This window comes from Anabrus simplex, chromosome 2 (genome assembly GCF_040414725.1).
Source record: "Anabrus simplex isolate iqAnaSimp1 chromosome 2, ASM4041472v1, whole genome shotgun sequence".
Classification (NCBI taxonomy): domain Eukaryota; kingdom Metazoa; phylum Arthropoda; class Insecta; order Orthoptera; family Tettigoniidae; genus Anabrus; species Anabrus simplex.
Window position 1 is genome coordinate 838,571,474 of NC_090266.1, and position 26,096 is coordinate 838,597,569.

The window sequence follows — 26,096 nt, forward strand, 5'->3', positions numbered from 1 at the left end:
CCTACTCTAGTCATCTTATGAGTATGCATGAAGAGTAGGTACATACAGTACTGTATTCTAAAAAATTAATTTCAATTTTTTTGTGATTCTAAGTGAGATTTTTTATTGCAGTCAATTATAAAGGCAAATCGAAAAGCATGGATAACGTCTGCTCTCTTTGGTGAGTAGTTGCTTTCGCTTGATATAGAGATGGCAAGAAAAAATTGCATTGCTGGTGGATAATTGTAGTGCGCATGACAAAATGCCAGTGTTGAAGAATGTAGAACTATGCTACTTCCCCTTGAACTGAACTTCGATCCTTCAGCCACAAGACATGGGAATAATTATGAAATTCAAGGCAAAATTGTGTTCACGTCTAGTTCAACATGTGATTGCAAACAATGAAAGAAAGGTGGACAACCCATACAGTTTCAATGTGAAGCAGGCTTGTGACATGATTGCTATTTCCTGGAACAGTGTAGAGCCGAATGTGATTGCAAACTGCTGGGAAAATAAGCAAGGATTTCGAAAACTGAAGATGTTGGTGAGAATGTTGTGGTGGAGAAAGAAATACAGGATAATGTTCAAAGTATTCTTGAGGTGTAGTCAGCAGTAACTGGAGAAACCATATACGTATCATGGCGGTAAACAGTGATTTATTTTTTTCTCCGAGTGGTGATATGTTTGATAATAATATGTGTATGAAGTGCAATGGATCTATTCACGGAAGTAATGCTAGTCTTAATAGTCTTCATGCTTCTTATGAGTGCGTATTTAAGAATACGTTTGGTAGCGAAGTGTCGGATCCGGTAGACAATCTCGTTTCCGATAACCTCACTTTGGACTCCTCACATTTGAGGTTTAGAATAAGAGATCTGGAACTTGAACTCTCATCCAAAGATGAAATAATTAAAATGTTATCAACGGATCTAGAAAATGCTCTGCTGGAATTGAAGAACTTTAAACAAAATAATGTTGAAATGCTGAGACAATACGAAAATGATTTCAAAGAGGTTAAGTCGAAGAATGTTAGTCCTAACCGGAAACATGTTGCATTTAAAGATTCTGTAAATAGTAATATAGTGACACAAAACAGTTTTCAAGCATTAGAATGTAATGATCATGAGGCAGTCATAGAACATGACTCAGCTGCAGTGTCGAAAAGACAAAAAAAAATCCCGTCGGCGACCGGTACGTAAACAAGCCCGTACAGTAATAGTCGGGGACTCGATGATAAGAAATGTTGGACCCGAAGTGGAAGAGGGAATTGCATACTACTATCCAGGCATACGAGTGGGTCAACTTGCTGAACATGTAAACAGTGACAGTATTAAGGAAAATCCTGAAGCCCTGATAGTTCATATTGGCACAAATGACCTTCATAATTTCTCAACACCTAGTGACATAATGGCCGAAACTGATAGGTTTATTACTGCGATAAAAAGGAGGTTTCCAGCGGAAAAGCTTTGTCTCAGTGGCATTTTATATCGGCATGATGTTGATTATCGCTATTAACTAGTGGTTGAATATGTGTCAGTGGATGATGAGGTGAAAGTGTTTGAAGCATACACCAATGAATCTATCATAGAAGAGTTAAAGGGAGATTTGCCTGTTGACGATTTTGATGTCGACAGTCATATAGTAAGTGTGAATGATCCTCCACGTCTGATGGAACTAATCGGACAGTTGGAAACCATCCAGCAAGTAGCATCTTCAATCCCCCAGTGTTCAGCGGAACAAATTATTGCGTTAGAGGAGGTAAAACCAATATTTACAAGAGAGTCATTAAGAAAAAAGAACAAAGGAAAATAAGCAAATTCTTATGTACAAAAGAGTAAGATACTCTACTAATAAATGGAGTGAACGAAATGTGTTTCATTAATTGTATTTTAATGTTCTTTTTCTTCAGAAGAGTACTGTATATACTGCACTTCTCGGTGCAGTAGGTACAGTAATGTAGTAGTCACTATTTATCAAAACCTCATTATAACAATTACCCTGCTATAACAATGTTAATTTTAAGGTCCGTGGATATTGTTCTATCGAGGCTTGACTGTGTTTGGAATCTCCTTTAAAAATAAAGAAACACCTTTTGGGGAGGGGGGAATCAACTTAACGGGTAGGAAAGGGGGTGAAAAAGTATTTGAATTACTTTTATGAGTATACTTATATCTCAAAAACTGAAGATGTTACAGATGTGAAAATTAGTATTTGGAATCTCCTTTAAAAATGAAGAAACACGCATTTGTTCTTTTTTTTTTTTTTTTTTTTTTTTTTGAAAATCAACGTAATGGGTGTGAGGTTGAAAATAAGTAAATAAGGAGTTGAAATATGTTTATGAGGATACTTGATCTTAAAAACTGAAGCTGTTACAGACGTGAAAGTTGGTATTTTGAATTTCCTTTCAAAATAAAGAAACACATATTTTTTGTTTTTAGAAAATCCACCTAAGGTGGGAGAGGGGTGGAAAGAAGTGAAGAAGAAGAAGTTGAATTATTCTTACGAGAATACATTTATATAAAAAAACTGAAGGTGTTAGAGACACACAGGCATGAGAACTGGAATTTGGAATCTCCTTTAAAAATAATGAAACATGTATTTTTTTGTTTTAGGAAAATCCAGTTAAGGGGCTGAAAAGAATTGGAAAAGTGGGTAAATTTTTAAAATGAGTACCGGTATATCTACATTATATGTAAAAAAACTTAAACGTGTTAGAGATAAGAAACTTGGTATTTGGAAAGTCCTTTAAAAATACAGGAACATGTACCTTTTTGTTTTCGGAGAAGGCACTTATCAGGGGGAGAAAAGAAGTGAAAATTAGTTGAATTATTTTTCATGAGGATACTTATATCTTAAAAACTGAAGATGTTACAAACGTGAAAACTGTTATTTGGAATCTCCTTTAAAAATAGAGAAACGTGTATTTTTGCTGTCGGAAAATACACTTAGATGAGAATAGGGGTGGGGGAAGCACTGATCAAGGGGTTGAATTCCTTTTATGAGGGATACTTATATATATCTCAAAAACTGAAGATGTTACAGATGCAGGAATACGTATTTGGAATCTCCTTTAAAAAAAAGAAACATGTATTTATTTTTTCGACTTGAGAGAAGAATGTTTCTCACATGTACAGTTCTAAGACACATGGTCGCCTTAGCCCCAAAAGGTAAAACCGCAAACATGGTTTACACAAAGAATTTCTGGGGTAAATGAAACTCAATTTTTGGGCGAGTTTTTTTACTTTAGGAATTTTCAGATAATGTCTTAGTACAATGCCGAGGAATGATTACTTTGATCAAATTATGAAATCCTCGCGAGCAAAGCTGCGGGTAATTGCTAGTCTATATATATAAAATAACTTGTCCTGACTGACTGACAGACAGACTGATGGGTTCATCATCGCCGAGCCAAAACTACTGGACATAAAGAAATTAAATTTTGGGGATACATTTATATTAGGGTGTAGGTGCTCACTATGGGAGGTTCCGTCGCTAAGAGGGTGAAAAGGGGGATGAATTTTTGAAATGAGGATATATATATCAAAAACTTAAAAGTCTACAAACGTAAAAATTGGTATTTGGAATCTTCTTTAAAAATAAAGAAACCCATATTTTTTTGTTTTCGGCAAATCCCATTAGGTGGGGGTGTGTGAAAAAAGAAGGAATAGGAATCAATACTGATCTGCATTTAGGGCAGTCGCCCAGGTGGCAGATTCCCTATCTGTTGTTTTCCTAGCCTTTTCTTAAATGATATCAAAGAAATTTACTGAACATTTCCTTTGGTAAGTTATTCCAATCCCTAACTCCCCTTCCTATAAATGAATATTTGCCCCAATCTGTCCTTTTGAATTTCAACTTAACCTTCATATTTTGATCTTTCCTACTTTTAAAGACGCCACTCAAACTTATTCGTCTACTAATGTCATTCCACGCCATTTCTCCGCTGACAGCTCGGAACATACCGCTCATGATATACTAACAATTTGTTGGTTATTTTGATCCACCTTTTCAATACAAATTACAGTTTGTGTTGCTAAGTTGTAATGTTACAACACTAATTTACCGGGACATGTTTCGCTTTTATTCATAAGCATCATCAGCCTATACTATTGCCTCAAGGTTTGTCATTTTTGGGTTGTTGTTACAAATTTCATTACATTGAATGTAAATCTGATTTCAGTGATAACAATATTTAAAACAAGAATAATATACACATTAAAAATTATGACAATATGATTTGAAATGTTAAATTGGATTAACTCTTAATTCTAAAACACATTGACGTCCAAAACACAGTTTTTAATTTGGCTAAAAATTGTTTGCAATGTTAAAATAAAATTGATTCAACTATAATTTGGCATTAAAATTTGAGTCATAAATATAAATATAAATATTGGATGTTAATATATAGGAGCCATAGTTTCTGAAATGCGTTGGTTTCTAGATTACAGTAACATTTCAGTATTGAGAATTATAGTTAAGAATTGTGCTCTCTAAATAACGTTATTTAAAAAGACTGTAATTTTGCATTATGCGTGATTAGTCATGATGATAATCTAGAATTGAAGTCTTGAGTTTGTTGGAAAATGGCTTCTAGATTTGATGAGGCTTGCTGCTGCAGTTTGGCAATTTGATCAGAGGAAGTATTGACATATTTAATTCTTGTTTGTAGCGACCAGACTCTCCGTTGGAAGTTGATTGTTATGATGTAAGTTATGGTTAAAAGGGGCTTCATCCAAATTTTGAGTACTGGTATCTGATTATGTTTCTTTCGATTTATGGAATGGAAGAAGCATCCCTTTGTCTGCTGCTACAGAATCTTGTGGGCCTTATTGCGTTACTGTGACTATTGACAGACAACGGAGAGTCTGGTCGCTACAAACAAGAATTAAATATGTCAATACTTCCTCTGATCAAATTGCCAAACTGCAGCAGCAAGCCTCATCAAATCTAGAAGCCATTTTCCAACAAACTCAAGACTTCAATTCTAGATTATCATCATGACTAATCACGCATAATGCAAAATTACAGTCTTTTTAAATAACATTATTTAGAGAGCACAATTCTTAACTATAATTCTCAATACTGAAATGTTACTGTAATCTAGAAACCAACGCACTTCAGAAACTATGGCTCCTATATATTAACATCCAATATTTATATTTATATTTATGACTCAAATTTTAATGCCAAATTATAGTTGAATCAATTTTATTTTAACATTGCAAACAATTTTTAGCCAAATTAAAAACTGTGTTTTGGACGTCAATGTGTTTTAGAATTAAGAGTTAATCCATTTTAACATTTCAAATCATATTGTCATAATTTTTAATGTGTATATTATTCTTGTTTTAAATATTGTTATCACTGAAATCAGATTTACATTCAATGTAATGAAATTTGTAACAACAACCCAAAAATGACAAACCTTGAGGCAATAGTATAGGCTGATGATGCTTATGAATAAAAGCGAAACATGTCCCGGTAAATTAGTGTTGTAACATTACAACTTAGCAACACAAACTGTAATTTGTATTGAAAAGGTGGATCAAAATAACCAACAAATTGTTAGTATATCATAGCATAGTTCAATACGGGTCTAATAATGAGATTAGTTACATGTAACATACCGCTCAGTCGAGCAGCTCGTCTTCTTTCTCTCAGTTCTGCCCAGCTCAAACTTTGCAACATTTTTGTAACGCTACTCTTTTGTTGGAAATCACCCAGAACAAATCGAGCTGTTTTTCTTTGGATTTTTTCCAGTTCTCGAATCAAGTAATCCTGGTGAGGGTCCCATACACTGGAACCATTCTCTCGTTGGGGTCTTACCAGAGACTTATATGCCCTCTCCTTTATATCCTTACTACAACCCCTAAATACCCTCATAACCATGTGCAGAGATCAGAACCCGTTATTTACAATCGCATTTATGTGATTACCTTAATGAAGATCTTTCCTTATATTAACACCTGGATACTTACAATGATCCCCAAAAGGAACTTTCACCCCATCAACCCATTAATTAAAACTGAGGGGGCTTTTCCTATTTGCGAAACTCACAACCTGACTTTTAACCTCGTTTTTCAACATACCATTGCCTGCTGTCCATCTCACAACATTATTGAGGTCACGTTGCAGTTGTTCACAACCTTGTAACTTATTTATTACTCAATACAGAATAACATCATCTGCAAAAAGCCTTACCTCTCATTCCACTTCTTTACTCATATCATTTATATATAAATAAGAAAACATAAAGGTCCAAAAATAATGCCTTGAGGAATTCCCCTCTTAATTATTACATGGTCTAATTCTCTGAGATCTATTTTCTAGAAATATAGCAACCAATTCAGTCACTCTTTTGTCTAGTCCAATTGCACTCATTTTTGCCAGTAGTCTCCCATGATCCACCCTACCAAATGCTTTAGACAGGTCAATCGCGATACAGTCCATTTGACCTCCTGAATCCAAGATATCTGCTATATCTTGCTGGACTCCTACAAGTTGAGCTTCAGTGGAATAACCTTTCCTAAAACCGAACTGCCTTCTATCGAACCAGTTATTAATTTTGCAAACATGTCTAATATTATCAGAAAGAATGCCTTCCAAAAGCTTACATGCAATGCATGTCAAACTGTAATTTTCAGCTTTATGTCTATCACCCTTTCCATTATACACGGGGCTACTATAGCAACTATCCATTCATTTGGTATAGCTCCTTCAAGCAAACAATAATCAAACAAGTACTTCAGATATTGTACTATATCCCAAACCATTGTGTTTAGTATATCCCCAGAAATCTTATCAATTCCAGCTGCTTTTCTAGGTTTCAACTTTTGTATCTTATTGTAAATGCCGTTGTTATCATATGTAAAATTTAATACTTCTTTAGTGTTACTCTCCTCCTCTATCTGGACATTATCCTTATAACCAACAATCTTTACATACTGCTGACTGAATACTTCTGGCTTTTGAAGATACTCACATACACACTCCCTTTGTTAATTAATTATTCATGGAATGTCCTTCTTGGAACCTATTTCTGTCTTAAAATACCTATACATACCCTTCCATTTTTCACTAATATTTGTATGACTGCCAATTATGCTTGCCATCATGTTATCCTTTGCTGCCTTCTTTGCTAGATTCAATTTCCTAGTAAGTTCCTTCAATTTCTCCTTACTTCCACAGCCATTTCTAACTATATTTCTTTCCAATCTGCACCTCCTTCTTAGTCTCTTTATTTCTCTACCATAATAAGGTGGGTCTTTACCATTCCTTACCCCCCTTAAAGGTACAAACCTGCTTTCACATTCCTCAACAATTGCTTTAAATCCATCCCAGAGTCTGTTTACATTTTTATTTACCATTTTCCACCGATGATAGTTACTTTTTACAAACGGCCTCATGCCTGCTTTATCAGCCATATGGTACTGCCTAATAGTCCTACTGACCTTCCTTTCTACCACATTTATTTTTAACTACGACAAAAACAGCTTCATGATCACTAATGCCATCTATTACTTCAGTTTCTCTATAGAGTTCATGTGGTTTTACCAGCACCACTCCAGGATATTTTCCCCTCTAGTTGTTTCCATCACTTTCTGAATCAGCTGTCCTTCCCATATTAACTTATTTGCCATTTGTTGGTCATGCTTCCTGTCGTTCGCATTTCCTTCCCAATTGACATTTCGTAAATTCAGATCCCCCGCTACAATCACATTTCTTTCCATGTCGTTTCCCATATAGCTGATTATCTTATCAAATCATTCTGCATCTGTGTCACAGCTACCCTTTCTTGGTCCCCGGTCTGTACACTCCAAGGACATCAAGTTGCCTATTATCTTTAGAAATGAGCCTTGCACCTAGAATTTCATGTTTCTCATCTTTAACTTTTCTCGTAGCTTACAAATTCTTCTTTCACCAGAATGAATACTCCCCCTCCCACCATTCATATCCTATGTCTATGATACACTCTCCAGTTCCATGAGAAAATTTCTGCATCCATTATATCATTTCTCAGCCACGATTAAACTCCTATTACAATATCTGGTAAATATATGTCTATTAAATTTCTTAATTCTGTTCTTTTCTTTACAGTACTTCTACAGTTCAACACTAACATTTTTATGTCATCCCTACTCTACTTCCAGATCTCTGTACCCTTATCACCGCTCCCTAGACAACCCTGTTTCCCTGAATGTACATCCCTATTACCCTTCAAAACAAATTTCCTAACTTATACGTACCACTGATGTTTAAGTGATGGCCATCTGAGCGCAGATCCCTATCTCCTACCCATCCATTAGGATCTAGAAATTTCACTCCCAGTTTCCCACGTACCCATTCCATAGTCTCATTTAAATCCCCAATCACCCTCCAGTCAGTATCCCTCCTACACATTATTCCATTGATAACAATCTCCGCTTCCTTAAACTTCATCCGTGCTGCATTTACCAGATCCCACACATCCCCAACTATTTTGGTACTTATACCTGCTTGTCTTATGTTGTTAGTACCAATGTGAAACACTACCACCTTCTCCTTTCCCTCTTCCTTCTCTTCTGCTTTCTTCAACATCTGCCTTAACGGGCTGGGGTGGTAAAGTAGTTGAATTCTTTTTATGAGGATACTTATATCTCAAAACGTAAAGATGTTAGAGGCATGAACATTTGTATTTGGAATCTTCTTTCAAAGTAAAGAAACACATGTTCTTTTGTCTTCGGAAAATCCACTTAAAGGGGGTGAATGAATTGAAAAATTAGTTGAATTCTTTGTATGAGGATACTTATATCTCAAAAACTAAAGATGTTAAAGACGTAAAAATTGGTATTTGGAATCTCCTTTAAAAATAAAGAAACATGCATTTTTTTTGGGGGGGGGGGGGGAAATCGACGTAAGGGGTGTGGGGTTGAAAATATGTATATAAGGAGTTGAAATATGTTTCTGAGGATACTTGATCTTAAAAACTGAAGCTGTTACAGACGTGAAAGTTGGTATTTTGAATTTCCTTTCAAAATAAAGAAACGCGTACTTTTTGTTTTCGGAAAGTCCACTTAAGGTGGGAGAGGGGTGGAAAGAAGAAGAAGAAGAAGAAGAAGAAGAAGTTGTGAATTATTCTTATGAGTATACATTTATCTCAAAAACTGAAGGTGTTACAGACGTACAGACATGAAGACTTGTATTTGGAATCTTCTTTAAAAATAATGAAACACGTATTTTTTTGTTTTCAGAAAATCCAGTTAAGGGGCTGAAAAGAATTGGAAAAGCGGGTGAATTTTTAAGATGACTACCGGTATATCTACATTTTATGCCAAGAACTGAACATGTTAGAGACAAGAAACTTGGTATTTGAAAAGTACTTTAAAAATACCAGAACATATACCTTTTTGTTTTCAGAGAAGGGACTTAACAGGGGGTGAAAACAAGTGAAAAATAGTTGAATTATTTTTTATGAGGATACTTATATCTTAAAAACTGAAGATGTTACAGACATGAAAATTGGTATTTGGAATCTCCTTTAAAAGTAAAGAAAGATGTATTTTTGTTTTCGGAAAATACACTCAGATGGGGGTGGGGGTGGGGGAAAGACTGATCAAGGGGTTGAATTCTTTTTATGGAGATAATTATGTAAATCTCAAAAACTGAAGATGTTCCAGATGTGGGAATAGGTATTTGGAATCTCTTTTAAAAATAAAGGAACATGTATTTATTTTTTCGACGAGAGTGAAGACTGTTTCTCACATGTACAGTCTATGTTGCATGGTAGTCTTAGCCCCAAAAGGTAATACCACAAACATGGTTTACAAAGAATTTCTGGGGTGAATGAAACTAAATTTTTGGGTGAGTTTTTATACTTTAGGAATTTTCAGATAATGTCTCAGTACAATGCCAAGGAACGATTACTTTGATCAAATTAAGAAATCCACGCGAGCGAAACTGCAGGTAATTGCTAGTAAATGTATAAATATTATTATGCAGCAATCTTAACTGTCTGATTGCATGAAATATATCAAAAGCAAAAGTATCCCCTCCGTGACTTCGGATTTCAAGCTACATCCTTACCACATTACTGGTCAATCGGTCCAGTAGTTTCTGAGCATATCCAGAACAAGCAAAACAGACATTTCATTTTTAGTAATTGTATAGATGACCTGCATGAACTGGTGACAAATGTGTCACCAACTGAAGACAAATTATCATGAATGTTTAAGTCTTATAACCATTCAAATATGTAACTATTTTAACACTTGTAATATTAAGACAATATAGTTTGTTTTCCTTTTTCTATATTTATACGGCCCAAGCAACACATTTTAGTAGACCTTTCATTTATTCTGAGGAGGTATTTGTAATGAATCATCACACAAATACAAATTCTGAATGTCTCAAAATTACAGATACGGGTCGAAGTGATATTATGTACAAAAGACATGAAGTAACAATAAACAGGGGACAAACCGGTACTGTCCAGCATAATACTCTTACACACCCTTCTCAAGTTCTCTGGGTGTTAGTACAAGCAACTGCTAGGTTGCAGCACACACAAAAGCTCGAGCAAAGCTCAAACGTGTTCAAACTCTGATTTTACCTGCTTGAGCAGCTCGAGCCGGGCTCAAGCCCATCACTACAAATAAGTACTTCAGATATGGTACTATATCACAACCCACTGCCTTTTGTATATCCCCAGATGCCTTGCCAATTCCAGCTGCTTTCCTAGTTTCAACTTTTGTATCTTATTGTAAATATCTTCGTCATCACTTCCTCTATCTGGACATTATCCTCCTATCCAAAAATATTTACATACTGCTAGCTGAATACTTCTGTCTTCTGTAAATCCTCACATATACACTCCCGTTATTCATTAATGATTCTTGGAATGTCCTTTTGGAATCTGTTTCTGCCTTAAAGTACCTATATGTATCCTTCAATTTTTAACTAAAATTCATATGACTGCCAATTATGTCTCCAATCATGTTATCCTTAGCCAACTTCTTCACTAGATTCATTTCCTAGTAAGCTCCTACAATTTATTTTTACTTCCATAACCATCCCTAACCTTCCAACCTGCACCTTCTTAATCTCTTTATTTCTCTGTTATAATATAGCAGGTCTTTACCATTCCTTGCTACCTTCAAAAGTACATACCTGTTTTCAGATTCCTCAACAACAGTTTTAAACCCATCTCATTGACTGCTTACATTTTTCTTCACCATTTTCCAGAGATCATAACTACTTTTTTTAAATTCCTTCATATTTCTCTTATCAACCATATGCTGCTATAATTCTACTTTTACACCCTTCCATTCTATTGCATTTATGTTTAACTATAACTAAACAGCTTCGTAATTACTTATTCCACCTATCACCTCAGTTTTTCAATAGAGCTAATCTGGTTTTATTAGTACTGTATCTGGAATATTCTTCTCTCTATCTGATTCTATCACTATCTGATTCAGCTATCCTTTCTAGATTAACATATTTATCATTTGTTGATGATGCTTCCTGTCATTACCTTTCAAGTTAACATGTGGTAACTGGAGATCACCTGCTACAATCACATTTCTTTCTGAGCCGTTTCCCACATAGCTGATTATCTTATCAAATAATTCTGCACCAGTGTCAGTGTGTCACTCTTTCCAGTTCTGTACACCCCACAAACATCAAGTTGCCTATTATCTTTAGAGACAAACTTTACACTTAGAATTTCATGTTTCTCACCTTTAACTTTTCCTAAACTTACAAATTCTTCTTTCATTGGTATGAATCCCTCCCCCTCATCCTAACATTCATATCCTGTCTCTATGATAAACACTCCAGTTTCGTGAGAAAATTTCTGCATCATAATATCACTTCTCAGCCATGATTCCACTCCTATTACCATATCTGGTAAATTTTACTACTGCTACAAAGTGTTTTCATCCTATACTCCAATTTGTGCAGTGGGCTTTCTAGAGGATGATGCCCTCTAGAAGGCCAGGTCTGGCGATCATAAATTTTATAACAAAATCTTACCTAAACATAGAGCCAATGCCACGAAGCAGTCCTTGTTTCTTTTTTGAAGCCTTATGCTTCCCATCAAGAGCAGAATTCAGCGATGATTGCCTAGGTCCTCCTCTGACTCCACCAAATGCTCGAGTATCTGCGATAGTCCCACTGGTAGCAACATGGTCTGGAGGGTTCCCAGCTACACCATCCTCTTCAGCCACTAAGTTTTGGAACAAGCGAGGCCACGCTTCATCTTGATCTATTCAATGAGACAGTACCAAACCGCATGCACAGACAGGTAGGGATTAGTAAGCATATTGGTTAGTATAGCACGGCAAGGCCTTATATACACAGGACATTAGTTAGGACAGCCAAAATGGTTATAGACATTATGTACAAATGTTATTAGTCTCACCTCTCAACAAGATTAACTGATTACAAGATATTAGAAATATTCCGTATTGACGGTTTTCACTTTATAAAGGTGAAAAAATGAGTGTAGTATTGACGACTAGTATGAAAACTCATCATTTTTCAAACACCTGGTAGATACCGAGTAAGATCAAGTAAATATTTTCTGTAATATTCCGTCATACAATGAAAATGAAGAATCATCATTGGAAGTGTTTGCTTGAAATTCACTGCATCAGAATTTATACTAAATCACAATATAGGTTTTAGTATGTTGGATTTTCTAGAAGGTTTCAAACCTAGTTAGCAGGTGAATATTTAAGCAGCCAACCCTGTGGTATAGGGTTAGCATGCCAAAGACCCCAGATTAAATTCCTGACCAGTCCAGGGATTTTCAATTCTGGACTGAGGGCTGGAACAGGGTTCACTTGGCCCTGTGAGACCACATGATTGATAGGAGAGGCAGCAGACCTGGTCAAAAAAAAGTGAGCACTACAGTTCAGGATGCCATCATGCTCACCATGTGACACTCCAGTACTTGCAGGCCATCTGGTAGACCAGTATTCTAATAGGCTGTCGGGCCATAGATTTCATTTTTTTTAGCTTTCAATATGCAGTTGTATTGTTAGAAAACAAAGAATAATAATTTTTTCAAGGTGACATATGACAGCATTTCTCAGGCAAGTTTGTTTGTACTCAGTAGAAGCATTGAATTCATAAGAATTTTGAACATGAATGACATATGATGTTAAATTTCTCTAAAATAAAGTCATTTGTTTTTTAAAATGTGAAAGATATGGAGGGAAAGCCATAGTTGGTTTGCAGAACATTAAAACAAACACATACATATTATGTGTCTGGAGAGATTCTGAAAGTATTCTTTACTATGAGCAACACACACAGTCAAATAATAAGCTCACCGGACAAGAAATTAGTCACTCCTGGAGAAATCAATACAAACATCATTTAATACCATGTAACTCCACCTCTGGACTTGATAACTACCTGGATTCAATTAGGAAACAAGTCTCCATGGTTGTGCAGGTATGTCACATCCAGGTTAAGCATCTCGTTGAGGATCTGAGATCATGCAATTCCACCAAATTGCGGGAATGTTGATGTCGGCATTTTATCCGCTGTTCCAATATGTCCCACAGAATTCCAATGGGGTTCAAGTCAGGTAATTTTGCAGGCCAATCGAGATGAAATAGGGTTGGGGAGTGTTCATAAAACCAGTCAGAAATGCGTCCAGCCCGATGAACTTTGCTGTTGTTATCTCAAAAAATCGGGGTATCAATGGCATACTCATCATGCAGATGTTGACTGAAAGGCAACACATGATCATCCAGAATGATTAACACATTGCGGACCGGGTGCCCTTCACCCCATGCACAGCCCTGTTCCCGGCCACTTTCTAACTGCCTCCAAACTGGAATGCATGCATTCAAATAAACTGCCAGAACTTCACTAGCCTTTGAAGGACTACTGTGTTTTATTCTGGAGGCATTCCTGATTAGTAGTTGAAATGCAGTTAGGTAAGTATTTCCTGAAATCTATTTCGGCTCATAGTTTTAATCTGCCCTATCAATATACACAAAACAATTTTTTTATTTCCCTCCTAGGGACATTAGTCCACTTTAGGTTTTACGGGATACGTTATGAGAATGTGAATTCTGTTCGTAGTATAAGTTTGTCTGCTCAGCTACATAATGAAAAAGTCCTCACAAACATAAGTACTGATACTTGTCCTACGTTTCCAGGTTCATTAGGCCATACCTTTATATCAGGAGAAACGTTCAAAATCCTCTAGCCTAGGTTTACTGTTGTCCATAACCTAGTTGTCAGAAAACACTATATTATTTACAATATTTAGAATATTTACACCCGTAACACAATTATGAGACTCGTCCTGCGCCGCGTGAGTTCCACACCTTGAAGATAAGGATATCTACTCGCCATCACTTGAAACATTTCCGTTAGAATGTATTTCATCATCGAACTCTAAATATTCAGCATCACTTCGACATTCTGAGCCTGTATCAGCACATAATACGCGAATAATCTCATCCCTGTCTAAAGCGTGCGATCCCTGAGCGCTGCCATCTTGCATGGCTCTTCAAACGTTGTAAACATGTTGTCAGGAAATGCAAAGAAAAGCTATGATATGAAGAATAATCGAAAAGAAATGCGACTATCGATTGTGTAGAACCATGCGTAAGAGTTCTAGCACCCTTGACCTCCAAATAGTTCCGGTATATATCAAAAGATAGCACTAAACTTCAGTCTGCTGCTAACACGAGATAACGCGGGACCAGTCCGCAACGTTCGGCCAGGCATGCACGAGTTTTCTAGGGACCGGTCCGCAATGTGTTAAATAAACATGCTGGTTCATGATGGTGGTCACCTCAGTGAGCAGGCCCAATCCATGATATGAAAAACACCCTCAAGAACTCACAGACCCACCTCCGGCTTGAACCTGACCTTGCATACATCCAGGATGAAATGCTTCATTTGGCCTTCGGTGCACTCGACGATGTGCGTCATTGGAATACAGGCAAAAAACATGATTCGTTATGCCACACTATGTTCTGCCAGTCACCTACTGTCTATGTTCGATGATTTCTAGCCAACTGAAGATGCGCAGCTTTATGTGCTTGTGTGAGCAATGGCCTCTTGCGAGGTGACCGACTCCAAATGTTCATTACATGCAGTTCCTGTCGCAATGTTCTCTTGCTAACAGGTTGGGATGGACCTTCATTCACTTACTGCAGCAATTCCTCATGGATTTGGAAGCGATTCTGATTCACAAGCCGTGAAAAGCGTCTCCGGTCCTTCTCAGTCAGGATCCTCTCCCGACCACAATTCTGACGTGTAGTACACTACTGCTTGTAGACATGTTGAACAGTCTGCTGCAAAACAAAAACAAATCCAGCAACTTCACGCACCGTATGGCCATGGGCACGGCCAAACACGGTTGCTCCTTTTTGCCACTCTGTTACATCCTTACATCTACTCATGTTGACATACACTGTCCGTTTGAAACATCAATGTCTCACTGATCGCTACTGCCTTTTGCTCATGTAGAGGCAGTGCATGTGTGGTTGAGCATGGGACTCGTTTGCTGAGCTTAACGATCCATCTGTGCGTATGCACTACAGTGACTACTTTTTGTCTGGTGAGCTTACAGAATGTGTACTGCATCCTGATTATACAAAATAAGTCTACAGAACAATCTTGAACTAGCAAACAAGTAGGGTGTTATCTTCCAGCAATACATTGTGCAGCAGAATTAGCTAGGGATAAAATCATGTCATTTCAAAGCTGTCAAAAGGACTTAGATTTCTGCCTTCAAGCCAGTTCATCTCTGTGAGTGAAAAAGTCCAAGACTGCTGAAAAGATGGATCAAAATCATAGGTGGGGGTGTGTGGAAGAACTGAAAATATGTTGATGGATAAAGAAATAAAGAATATTTATCAATTGCATAAAATTTGTTTGTTTTAAACATAAGAAAATACTCAGTACTTTCTGGACTTCTTCATCCTTTCCTGTTTACACACACACTCTCTCTCTCTCTCTCTCTCTCTCTCTCCCCCCCCCCCCCCCTCTCGCTCAACCACACTGATCTGGCATTGTGTTTATCCTTCCCATCTCTGATATATACACAAACAGAATGAAGAATATTAGGAGACTAAGTTGGCATATTTCAACATAAGCATTCCAACAGTATTCACTTCTTTGTACCAAGCAATACTGACTCAACAATTATCAAGCAGTCAGTCAACTGTACAATAAGTGAACCCACAAAACAGAAGCCAAAGCAAAGCAAGCAAGACTGCAGTTTTACATGAATGTTGATATCAGGTTCATAGCATCATAGCAACAAGCTTCAATCAAACCAGAGTGATGAAACTTTTCATTTTAAAAATTCCACATGCACTGATCTGGATTTGAACCATGGCTGCTTTATTGAGAAGATGGTGACATTGTCACTTAGTTATATTCTTTGTGTATGTACACACACATGAAACCACACAAAACAGAAGATTTAATAACAAGAGTGTCATGCAGTTAGCTTGTGAAACCAACCATACTGGCACAAATCACACCATTTTCACGATAATATTTTGACTCTATGTGACTAGATCTATTACAATATAAAAATTATGAAAGAGAAGATATAATTAACTTAAAAATTTCATAATAATAATGTGTAAGTTTTTCTGTCTGTCGAAACATAAAATGTAAAACTTTGGTATACTATAACATACCTGTACAAAATGACAATTATATATGTTAAGTGTTACAGTTCGTGTTTTTGGAGACTGAAACACTTACAAGTTATCAACTTAGTCGACAATGAAAACGAACAGCTTCCCTCTAAACTAAATATTTCATGAAAAGTATAATTTTATCAGTTAAAATTCTGAAAGCCAAATATGATCTAATCGTATCATTGGTTTCCTTAACCTGCTCAGTGGGCGATGTGGCGAGATCTGCGGCTACAAGTTGCTTGTTCAGCGGGGAACGCGGATATATCCGCCAATTCAAATTACATTTTTTTTCTCAGTTGCCTGCTTGCAGAAGTTTATTTCCTTTTCAGCAGCGTATTCTGGATGAGTCTGCCCTCTGAAGTGAACTTTTTCAACTATGTTCTCCCAATACCAATGTGTCATACATGAGTTGCAACATAAAAAACGCAGCTTACGTCCGGGCAAGAACAATCTAAGGCCTAATAGCTTCGCACTGAAGCTTTAGCTCATCGCCTAATTGTCCCTTGGATTTCTAGAGATTATGATACTGAACAGACCTCTCTGATGACATTTAGAACTGTGACCTGATTTATGATCCCCAGCCTTGAGCTCTTCCTTCACGACTGGAGTGTGTGTTTACCGCGAGTTACACAACATTTATTACCGTACGCATCCGTAACACAGGCACACTTCACGATTTCCGTCCAAACTGCAGAGATCAGGGTTCTGTTCGATCCTTTTTCTTACATTCTTTCTGCTAAAATATCTAAAAGGAATTACCGGCCCCCACCGTTAGAGGAAGACTATTTACGGGTCATGATAATCGAAATGTTGGAATATAGTGGGGAGAATAGTGATATTAGTGAAGTAAGTTCTGCCGAAGGGGAATTCATAAGTGACAGGAACATACCTCGAATAAGTACTGCAGGCTCGAACATACAGGGTTCGGGCCCAGCTGATGCGAATGTTCAGCAGTCACAAAAGAGACAGCACGTGTTCGATTCCTGTTCAAGTAGTGATTATGACCGTGACAGTGGTGACGATAATACTGATTACAATTCAACCAGTGCAAATTCTTCGTCAGTTTGTACAGAAAATGGAAAGAGAAGGTCCCGCTTCGATCCAAAATTCCATCATGATGTAAAGGGAGAGTTTTTACGGAGAACAAAACTGAGCGAAATATTTTAATTACTATTTTATGACGATATATACCAGGACATAGTTGAACAGACAAAAGATGCCCAGCAGGAAATCGCACATAAAACCCAGTTTAGTAAGATAAAACGAAGGAGTCGAGATCAAGACCGGATCCAAACAAATAAGGACGAAATAAAGCTTCTTATCACCATACTGTTGCCGCAGGGAATTGTACAGAAATCTAAATTAGGACACTATATTTCTCGCATTTGCTTGTTCACTACACCTGTTTTCTATGAGCTGATGACACAGAAGAGATTTTTTTCTCGCCAGACTGAGTGGCCTAGATGGTTGAGGAGCTGGCCGGCCTTCGTACCCCAACTTGGCTGGTTCGATTCTGGCTTAGACCGGTGGTATTTGAAGGTGCTCAAATACATCGGCCTCTTGTCAGTAGATTTACTGGCATACAAAAGTACTCCTGCTGGACTAAATTCCAGCACCTCAGCATCTCCGAAAACCCTAAAAGTAGTTAGTGGGACATAAAGACAATAACATTATTATTATTATTATTATTATTATTATTATTATTATTATTATTATTATTATTATTAGATTTTCCTCCACAGCTTTTTACATATCTCTGGCAATGAGGTGAATATGGACAAATTCCTCCCAAAATATACAAGATAAATCCAGTGTTTGACGACCTGTTAGCAAAATTTTCGGAAGCTTATACCCCTGATGGCAAAGTGTCAATTGATGAGAACCTGTTGCTATGGAAAGGGTGGCTAGGGTGGAAGTTTACATACCAAAAAACAATCGCATTTCGGAATGGAATCATATAAATTATGCGAGGCTGGGACAGGTTATATAACATGATCTGCTTCCGTGTGTGCTTGCTTTGCTATATTTGCTTTACGTCGCACCGACTCAGATAGGTCTTATGGCGACGATGGGACAGAAAAGGCCTAGGAATGTGAAGGAAGCGGCCGTGGCCTTAATTAAGGTACAGCCCCAGCATTTGCCTGGTGTGAAAATGGGAAACCACGGAAAACCATCTTCAGGGCTGCCAACAGTGGGATTCGAACCCACTATCTCGCGGATGCAAGCTCACAGCCGCGCACTCCTAACCGCACGGCCAACTCGCCCGGTGCTTTCGTGTGTATCATAATGAACAGCTGTAAAAGACATAACACTGTGAAGACTGTAAATGCTGTAAATATTACCTGTATTGTAGTGTAATATAGTCCGTGTGTGTCACTTATGAATTGTACCTAGGCTCTATAAACTTGATCCCTCGAAAGCGCTAACCAACATAACAGAAAATTTCATGAGTATTCCATTGTAAATCTTCTAAGTACATGTGAACTTTGTAAACCTACAATTTACAATTTCCAGGCAGAGATTGTTAGTAAACTGCCTAAAATATTCAGGTAAAAGTTACTGTATAAACAAAAACCAGAGCTTTGCTATTAGGAAGAAGTAACCTCGATATCATTGTGTGAAAGCACTTAGTACGTTCTTGCACAAAGTATTGAAAAATTAGAACAATAGAATTTTCCAACAATTAATTACATTATATTCAAGTAAATATTTCTCTTAGGGCCCTTCAATATTTCATTATAGTCTAAGATTGTTTTTAATCAAGTAATTAAATATTTTCTTCAATCGGGGAAATCCCCACCTGGGAGTGAGCCGGTATGTACTGAGGAGCTCCCCGCTTAAGGGGTTAACATTGTTCTCTTGTTTAGAATTATGATCACCCCCTTTTTTTACTTCTTTTCAACTGCTTAAGTGGATTTCCCAAAAAAAGTGTTTATTTATTTTTTTAAGAGATTAATTGTACCAATTTTCTGAAAACAAAAAATATGTGTTTCTTTATTTATAAAGAAGCTTCCAAATACCAATTATCATGACTGTAACATCTTCAGTTTTTGAGATAAATGTATCCTCATAAAAGGAATTAAAATTCTTTTCATGCCACCAACCCCCCCCCCCCCCCTGCTAAGTTGAATTTCCCCCAAAAATGTGTGTTTCTTTATTTTTAAAGGAGATTCCAAGTACAAATTTTCAAGTCTGTAACATCATTTTTTTTAGGTAACTTATAAGTATCCTCATACAAATAATTCAACTAATTTTTCAAACTTTTCATTCCCCCTTAAGTGGATTTTCCAAAATGAAAAGAATACGGGTTTCTTTATTTTTAAAGTAGATTCCAAATACCAATTATCCCATCTGTAACATCTTCAGTTTGAGAGATATCAGTAACCTAACAAAAAGAATTCAACCCCCTTTCCAGTCCTTTTTACAACCATCCTTTAAGTTTTTTCCTGAAATAAAAAATATGCATTTCTTTATTTTTAAAAGAGATAAAAAATACCAATTTTTCCATCAGCAACATGTTAAGTTTTTGAGATATACTGCAGATATTCTCATTTTAAAAATTAACCCCCTTTTACAGTTCCCCTTAAGTGGAATTTCCAAAAACAAACTATATTTGTTTACTTTTACAGGCAATTCCAAATATCAATTTTCATGTCTGTAATATCTTCAGTTTTTGAGATATAAGTATCTTCATAAAAGGTATTCAACCCCTTTTTTAAGCTTTTTTTCATCCCTCCCCCTTAATTGTATTTTCCAAAAACAAAATAAAAAATATGCGTTCCTTTCTTTAAAGGAGATTCAAACTACCAATTTTTATGTCTGTAAACATTTAAGTTTGAGATATAGATATACTCATTTAAACAATTCACCCCCCCCCCCCCTTCCACCCCCTTAGTGATGGAATATCAAAAATCCTCCCTTAGTGAGAACCTACACTCTAATACGGTCGGTCGGTCGGTCGGTCGGTCAGGACATGTTATTTTATATATACAGATAGATGATGGATATCATTTTCAACAGTGGCTTTGATGTACATTAGTTTTCAACTTCATTCATTATTAATTTTAAACTATTAATTTAGGTCTACTGTAAAGAAACTGAACACCTACCTGTGCTGCTACAGCTTATGGTAAGTCTAGCAATGGATTGCTGGCAATTTGTTCACCAATGTCCCCTGCATAATGTGGTAACTTTTCTTACCGCTCCCTGTATGTATGAAATTTACACTAGTCACTTGTGCCTATGAGATGACAATGTAACAATGTTTGAAAGATTTCAAGCAAATTTTGTATTTACTGAAATATTTTTTTTGAAAATCGCTCATTATGGATAATAAGACTTAATGAAAAATAACTAAACAAGGATATAAATGTCATCAATCATCATATTCAGTTTCTGCTCATATTGATTATCACATTCATCATACTGTTCTTTTGCTAGAGCCATAATAAGGTATAACTGTCGTACTCGTCGGCCCCTATTTGCCACCGGCGGTGTTTGAAAGTAACATTGTGCTGACCATTTTTTTGTTTTTTATTTTTTGTTTCACTGAGTATTATTGTAGTGATTCTTAAGGTTTTGTAGCATAATTTTGCAAGGATTGAAGTGATGTCCTTATTGAGATGATGGAGTTGAAATTCAAGGGAAAAAATGAGCGAGAGGGAGACCTAGAACAAGGTGGAGCGATTCAATAAAATGGATTGCAAGAAGAACAAACCTGAACGAGGACAAAATGATGGAAGAGGAATGGTGGAAGGAGAAAAGAGGTGGAATTGGCAGGAGCTGGATATGGGGAAAGAAGGAGGAGGAGGGGGAGGGGGAGGAGGAGGAAATGCACTATATCTCAATTGATAGATCCAGTGCAGACATTGTTGTGATTGATAGGAAGAGGAACATTGTCATTGTTATTGATCGAACAATAACAAGGATTGAAAGTAACAGTTCACAGGCCAAAGAAGTTGAATCTGAAAAGAAGACACATTACAAACACTGTTTTAAGTACTTTGAAGAAAAGTATCACATACCCGCCTGTTGCTGGGAGGTGATTGGGTTATCCTTCAGTGTGCGACGATGTGTCACAAAATTTTCAGTTAATTTCTTTCTCCATTTTGGTATTCCTGTTTTATTTTTAAAATATATTTGTTTAGAATAATAATAATAATATTATTTGCTTTGCGTCCCACTAACTACTTTTACAGTTTTCGAAGATGCCGAGGTGCCAAAATTTAGTGCCGCAGGAGTTCTTTCACGTGCCAGTAAATCTACAGACATGAGGCTGACGTATTTGAGCACCTTCAAATACCACCGGACTGAGTCAGGATCAAACCTGCCAAGTTGGGGTCAGAAGGCCAGCGCCTCAACTGTCCGAGCTACTCAGCCCGGCTATTTGTTTAGGTGTTTTACATAATTCACCATCAGTAGTAATTCACCATTTATATGATATGTCCTCATCAGGGATAGTTGTACAACAGGGGAATTTCAGAATTTAAAATATATAAGCCCATTTTATTCTATAAATACTGTATAAAAAATGAATGGAATTACAATACTTCACTACCCCTTGGATGCTGTTACTATACAATACCCCTTGTTCTAGGGGAGCACTTGAATTACTATCATGCAGATCCGCTATCTGGGCTGGCAAGAATGTGTTGGTGCACATGTGCCCTATTGGATTTCTCTCTCTCTCTCTTTCTTTCTTTATATATTGATTGATTTTTCAGGTAAAATAGCTTAGCAATCCACAAGATCAATTGGCTCTTAAAGGTTAAAGACAACAAACAATCCTTTTCCAAAATAGTTATATGTAGGCTACCTAAAAATCATTTATATTGATGTATCACTTTCCTCAATTAAATTATATGCTTCAGCTTTTGTATGATAGCAAACAATTGAATTTAATATAAAAGCAATAAAAATATATAAAATCATTATTTTAATACTGATAAAGATATAAGTCACAGAAAATACAAGGCAATTAATAAAAAATTTAAGATACAAAATTATTGTAGGCTGTTTCTGTTTCTGGTAGATGAAGTAATATCAACACACATTTCTGAGAGAATTTTGCTGAAGTATCAACCTTTCCAAACATAAAATCAGCTTTGTTTGCCTAAAGATATTATATCTTTCAAACTGTAGAAATTACAGCTTAAGAATAAATATATGTTCAATACGAAAGGACAATAAATATGACAATAAAATATATATTTCAACAGTAATGTCCATTATGTAGCGACGACCAGGGGCAGCTCTAAGGGTAGTGACATGGAAGAAGAAAAACGGTAATTTGCAGTTAAAATTTATGCAATATTGTTAAACAGCAAAGAAAACTTCAGTAACAGTTTCCCTTCGCAACAGTTCGGATCCGAGTGACTGTCCTGCAGATTGGCTATCTGGCCTGGTGAGAAAGTGCTGGTGCAAATGCGCCCTTCTCGGTAGAGCCCGGGCCTGGGAAGCTGAGTATGTGACAGAGCACTAATCTTTTTAACATGTTTAATGTTTTAGTGATTTTGTATTCACTGATTGTATTATAATGAAAAATGGACAATACATCTCTCAATTAACTGAATAGTTGATGTCAATACGGAATCAAATATAAAGTATATTTTATGTAATATTCCATACAAAATAACATGTGACAATACGCAGTATTTATGTATAGTACTACAGGCTGTAAAACTTGGTGTAAAATTATATAAGTTTGGGCACAATCAGGGCTTAAGGAGGGGTGTGGCATTCCAGTAACTTTCTCTTAAAAATGCAATGATCTTTAAGACGATACGATTTAAAAACTAGTAGTGCACCTCTGGCTATGATTAGCTTAACAAGAGACTGGAAATTTGTAGAAGAATCAATCTGAAATCTATGGTCTGTTTATGATTGTGACTTATAAAAGAAAATGAAAATATACAGCCTGTTTCCAGTCATTCGACCGGTTCAGGAATGGAATGAATGAAGCCCCCATCTAGGGGCGAGGATGGGAATTGTGCTGGCTGCCGAAGCCTGTCACACTCTTCTGGGGCAATGATTAATGACTAACAGATGAAATGAAATGATATTGGAGAGTGTTGCTGGAATGAAAGACGACAGGGAAAACTGGAGTACCCAGAGAAAAACCTGTCCCGCCTCCGCTTTGTCCAGCACAAATCTCGCCACGGAACCCAGCGGTGAGAGGTCAGCGCGCTGCCACCTGAGTCACGGAGGCATGACTTATAAAAGAATTGAAGTAATTAGTCTTTTCAATTGTATACTGGTTATGATACACTTCTCATCCAAGCACTGAATGAATCACTGCACATTACAGTACAAAGGAAAAACAAACCATGCAACAAGCATTTATGTTTCACATAGCACAAACCAACCGTGACAGTAACTCTACAAAATGAGCCATGCTTCAAACAACAACTAGCAAATAAGTACATGCATGACAAGAATCAAGCATTAATATGTATCCATTAGCCTAGTATTTGCCAATTTCCTAGGACTTTAAAAGGGAGTAGAAACAAATACATCCTTATTTCCTGTCCAACATGCTATTATATATCTATGTATATACTGTATATCATTAACAAATTCAGAAGTATCATCATTTCTTTTTTGCTCCTTTTTGCTAATGAGGTAAATTCTGTGACACTTTTTGTAGTAAAATATACACAGTATGCAAACAACTTTCATGCATGGAACTTCAATCTAAAACATTACTGTTCAGTTAATTATAAGATGATGATGCCAAGAACTGAATAAATTTCCCCAATTTATACACGTAGACTAAACAAGACAATAATTTCCTGGAGGATGTCATAAATTCTACCCTTAAAGACCTGTTAAAGTATATTATCAGGTTACCAGAACACATTCTCCTGTAAGACAAATTCTTGTCCTTTCTACTTACATGTTTCCATTTCAATACGACTACGCAGCTCTGCCAAAGGTGCATCGTAACTCCTATCTACAGCCGCTCGAAAACTCTCGTTGCAACCTCGACCACGTATTACCCTTACTACCCCTTGAGCATTCCGATAGGTGTAGGCAGGATCACTGTCTTCCTGCATCTGGATCTGGAATAGTTCATTTACATGAACAGAGGTATAACTATACTAATATTAAATAGTAATACCTTTACTTAAAGTATCATAAGAATGTTCTCCCCCTTACCTTTAAGTAAAGCAAAGACTGTAGAAATGACCATCACCAGGAAAGGAACAAACTTAAACCTCTTTTCTGGAAGGAGCAAATCTAGAATCAATTTCCCACTTCAAGTACCTCAGAAGCACAATCTCAAAAGACTACACTGTCAAGCAGGAAATACTCAGAAAGACAGAGAAAATATCAAACTTTTACAATCAAATCAGAAATCTACCCTGGGACTGCAAAATACCACAAAAGCAAAAACAACTCTGTACCCCACCTACTTCATACTGATTTTCACGTACGGTTTAGAGACATGTACTCTACTAAACAATGACTACAGCAAAATTCAGGCAACAGAAATGAGATTCATTATAACTATGAATCAAGCTACTCGAAAGGACAAAATCAGGAATGAGGCATTGAGATCCCTATTACCAATGAAATAAAGAAGCGTAGACTTCAGTGCTATAGGCACATTATGCGAACAAAGAGCAAGAGACCTACCAGAAAATACTTCGACCTTACTGTCCAAGGAGAAAGACCAAGGGGAAGGCCTAGGAAACGCTGGATAGACACAGTGAAATCAGATGTGGAGGAGAGAAGTCTCAGATGGGTAGATGTCCTGGAACAGAAGATGTATGCAGACAGGACGAGATGGCGAGCGCTTGTACACCACACCCGGGAAACTTATGATGATGATGACTTTTACACAAACCTCTTCTTTATCCACCAACCTTAATAAGCTGTTCAAGTACGGCTGACAAGAGTGGTGTTCAGAATTTTAAGACTTATAAATACTATAGGTCATCCTATCCATGCAAAGAGAATGCTGTGATTGTGAATAGCAGTTCATAGTTTGATTGGTTTCCTCCAATTACCATTGAGTATACTGATGCGCCATACTCCAAGGTAGTTTCAACCCTTGGGGCCACCTTAAATGAGACTCTGACCTGGAATGAACATATAACCATTGCATGCAGAAAGGTCCACATGCATCCCTTTATCCCTTAACCCCTTTGGTGGCGGGTTTTGGCAGACCTCCTGTGCCAGAAAAGTGAGGTTTTTCGGAGGAAATTGTTTATTTTTAGGAAGCAAGGAATGAGTAACAATTATTAAGTGAACACATTCATATATTATTCAAGGTTAATAAAATCTTACTTTACACACTATTTACACTTTTTTACAGCAGGCCTGTGATATAGTTCCATAAAATATTGGTGTTTTGATTATACTGTCCTGTGAGCAATACATTTTTTATTTCAGGCTTTTGTATTATTCCCATCAGCAACACCAACGAAATAAATTGCTAAATTT

The 26,096-nt window shown here is 36.7% G+C and overlaps 1 protein-coding gene across 8 annotated transcripts in view; it reads right to left on the bottom strand.

The window, feature by feature from the left end:
- The window catches only part of baz (bazooka), an 842,954-nt gene that overhangs the window by 114,824 nt on the left and 702,034 nt on the right, over window positions 1-26,096 (bottom strand). For 7 of the 8 annotated variants that reach the window (XM_068226299.1, XM_067141558.2, XM_067141556.2 and 4 more), the window contains 2 exons: window positions 24,544-24,709; window positions 11,995-12,226 (listed from right to left, as the gene is read on the bottom strand). In XM_068226299.1, the coding sequence (XP_068082400.1) occupies window positions 11,995-12,226; window positions 24,544-24,709 (398 nt within the window). The remainder of the gene's footprint in view (window positions 1-11,994; window positions 12,227-24,543; window positions 24,710-26,096) is intronic. The other variant, XM_067141555.2, reaches the window with a different exon arrangement.